The 3,539-nt window shown below is 39.7% G+C and overlaps 1 protein-coding gene across 1 annotated transcript; it reads left to right on the plus strand.

Moving 5' to 3' along the window:
• Window positions 1-1,305: 1,305 nt before the first annotated feature.
• On the plus strand, window positions 1,306-2,463 carry LOC311106867 (5-hydroxytryptamine receptor 1B-like; the record flags this gene model as incomplete). Its single annotated transcript, XM_084149254.1, has 1 exon — window positions 1,306-2,463. The coding sequence occupies one exon, from the start codon at window positions 1,306-1,308 to the stop codon at window positions 2,461-2,463; it is 1,158 nt and encodes a 385-aa protein (XP_084005380.1).
• Between the last annotated feature and the right edge of the window lie 1,076 nt (window positions 2,464-3,539).

A 3,539-nucleotide genomic window follows, 5' to 3' on the forward strand; every position in this document is an offset into this window, starting at 1 on the left:
TGAATATACTGTCCATAAAGTCTATACACACCATTATATACATATATATTTATATTCCGGATGCTCTTCCTCATATTTCTTAATTACTTTATTTAAATGTTTTATATTTGTGTGTATTGTTTTGTATTGTTAGGTAGCCTATTACTGCACTGTTGGAGCTAGAAACACAAGCAGTTTGCTGCACCTGCGATAACATCTTCAAAATATGTGTACACGACCAATTTGACCAATTTGATTTGATTTTGATTTGACATTGGCATTCATTATACACGTACAACACCTATATTTTTCATTTTTTAGAACAGAGCACAACCAGTATCGTAAAGGCCTAGTCTAAGTATAGACTATAATAATATCACCAACAACATATCCGAGTATAATCATCACAAAGCGTGGCTTTCCCCGTTGAACTGATGACATTGTAACAAACTCCCGAAGAGGAGCTGTCCAAGGGTCCTTGTAGCGGACCGCCGAAGTGGAGCTCTCCAAGGTGCTGATTGACACTTTCCTGGCGTTGCACTGCATCTCAATCAATGGTATGTGGCCGAATGCATTTGTAAATGTAAGATGTATGTTTTATTATGTTATTAGTTAGGCCTATTTCAGATACCATAACAATATCTGCATGTTCAAATAGTTTAATATGCAAATCATAGCCCTTTTCTTGCTATGATAAATACTAAACCCAAGGGCATTATGACCCGGTGTATGAAACTTGCTCAGCCTGGAGAGACAGAGAGAGAAGGAGGGCCAGTGTGATATCTGTAGTGTTCTGCCAGCTCAAGCGTTCTCTATAAAACCAAGTGTGAAGCCTCGCCTGCGCCCAACTTCTGAAGTGCCGCAGATCCAGCACAGTGCCTAGGAGAGCGGATTAACAGACTCAAAGAACAACAATAAAGAAAGCAAACTACTACAGATCATTATCATTCTTTAAATATTTGTATCAATATTGTGATAGGCCTACATAATTAACAAATGCACGTTTAATTGGGCAAACTAACGACTATCAATAATATATATAATGGGAATGTTCTCATATCTACATTTCATTGAAAAGCTGAATGTATAACAAACTAAGTAAATTAAAGGCAAAGGATATTTCAAGAAGAAGGGTTCACATTTTTTTCGTGTGATTGTTGGATAATCAATGTGAGTCTGATGGACACCGAAGGGGATGGAGCTGCGCATAACCTGGAAAAGATGACAATAAATGCGACGTTTACGTTGGATAAGCAGTCCTAGTGCTCCCTTTTTGAAGGGTTTTCCTTCAAAGCTCAATGACATCTGTCAAAAGAGTGTCGAAGGATGGAGCCCGCCAGTCAGTTGGAGCCAACTTCTTTTATTTATGGAGAGTTCTGGAATATGTCAACCAATGATACCAATGTAAATTTTACGACTAAAGGAGAGGAGGAGGATAGTTTGGCTTTCCAAGCCGGTTTAGCAGTTACATTATCTCTGATAACTTTTGCAACAACATTATCAAATGCATTCGTTATTGCTACTATTTATCAATCCAGAAAACTGCATACGCCTGCAAACTTTCTGATAGCATCGCTCGCGCTGACAGACCTTCTGGTGTCGGTATTGGTGATGCCAATCAGCGCACTATACACGGTGAGTCAAACATGGACTTTGGGACAAGTTATGTGCGACATATGGTTGTCTTCAGACATTACGTGTTGCACCGCATCCATTCTTCACCTGTGCGTAATTGCGCTGGACCGTTACTGGGCAATAACAGACGCGGTTGAGTACACCAAGAAGCGCACACCAGCGCGCGCAGCGGGGATGATCGCCACTGCCTGGGTGATTGCCATCTCCATCTCACTGCCGCCCTTCTTCTGGCGTCAGGTGAAAACGGAGGAGGTTACCACTTGCAATGTGAACACTGATCACATTTTCTACACTATTTATTCCACTTTTGGAGCCTTCTATATTCCCACTTTGTTACTCATAGCGCTTTACGGTAGGATCTACGTGGAAGCCCGAAAGAGAATCTTGAAACAGTCGTCTAATAAACCGGGGAAAAGACTCACTTCTGCCCATTTGATAACAAACTCGCCAGGTACAAATTCTGTGGCATCCACCACCTCTCTAAATTACGGGACGAACGAAACCTCTTCTTGCGAGGCTAATAGCTCACCTGCCAATGTGAACCATGTGAAAGTCACTGTATCCGACGCACTCCTGGAGAAGAAGAGGATCTCTGCTGCCAGGGAAAGAAAGGCGACAAAAACTTTAGGGATAATTCTCGGAGCTTACATCATATGCTGGCTACCATTTTTCATTTACACTTTAGTGGTTTCAGTCTGTGCGTCATGTTTCTATCCAGAATTATTTGACATATTTACTTGGTTGGGTTATCTTAACTCTTTAATAAACCCCATCATTTACACCATGTCCAATGAGGATTTCAAAAAGGCTTTCCACAAACTAATACGCTTTAGATGTTGCAGGTCCTGAAAATAAGTTACCTACCAGACAAAGGGTGCCAAACCCATTTAATTGTACTCAGCTATATCAGCAGCATCACAAACTGCAGCTCTCCAATAATTACAACATGTTAGCTAACTCAGTCTTAATCAACCTGCAAACATGTGCAGTATTGTATCTTGCATGCTTTCAAAAGCCCAGGAACATTATATTATACAAAAGCCTATCTACATGGCCTGCAGGCATGTTTGGAAACTTGCTTATTTTGCTAAACAAAAATGTATTACTGCAATCATTGAACAATCTATTCAGAATTAGGCTATATACAGTCTGCTGCCTTCCTTATGATTGTCAGTTAGTCATGAGATTACCACCCACCCAGACTATACAATTCATATTCCAACCCTAAACCAACAGTAACTATTTTTTGCATTATTGGTATCAAAGGTTAATATATGTTGGATATCAGTAGCTCTTTGACTTGGAGAAACAGTGGGAACATGGAGGCTTGATATAACGTTTAATATTTCAACATTCATGGAATGACCGCTGTATGACAGATTTAGGATACGCCCCAAATGGTACCCTGTTCCCTACATTGTGCAGTACTTTTGACCTGGTCAAAAGTAGTACACACTGTAGGGAATAGAGTGCCATTCAGGACACATACTTACTGTAGGCTAACTCATGTGGGAACGATAAGCACAAATAGGTTCTGAGCCATCTGGGAGGGCCCCTCCCCCTTAGGAAAATAATAGTCAGTCACATCACAAATCTTGGTGCCTACAGATACCCTTTTCCGTTCCATTTCTTGTATTTTTTCCATTGTTCCAACTCTTTAATGAGATTAGCATGGATTTTATGATAAAACACCATCACTCATTTAATCTCATGGTCAATGTAAAAATAATCGTTGGACTATTATTTTATTGTGAGTAATGTTGTTTACTTCAAACTGGACTATCAGCTGACCTCTTGTTTTATCAAACAAGCCTCAATCAATGTATTTATATCCGTATGCATTGTAACATGTATGTGTGTATTTGTTTATTTGTGTAATTTTTGTTATATTTTGCTATGGAGCTGCTTAAATTGTCTGTGAGTTC

Source organism: Coregonus lavaretus (genome assembly GCF_964263955.1).
Source record: "Coregonus lavaretus genome assembly, chromosome: 31".
Lineage (NCBI taxonomy): Eukaryota > Metazoa > Chordata > Actinopteri > Salmoniformes > Salmonidae > Coregonus > Coregonus lavaretus.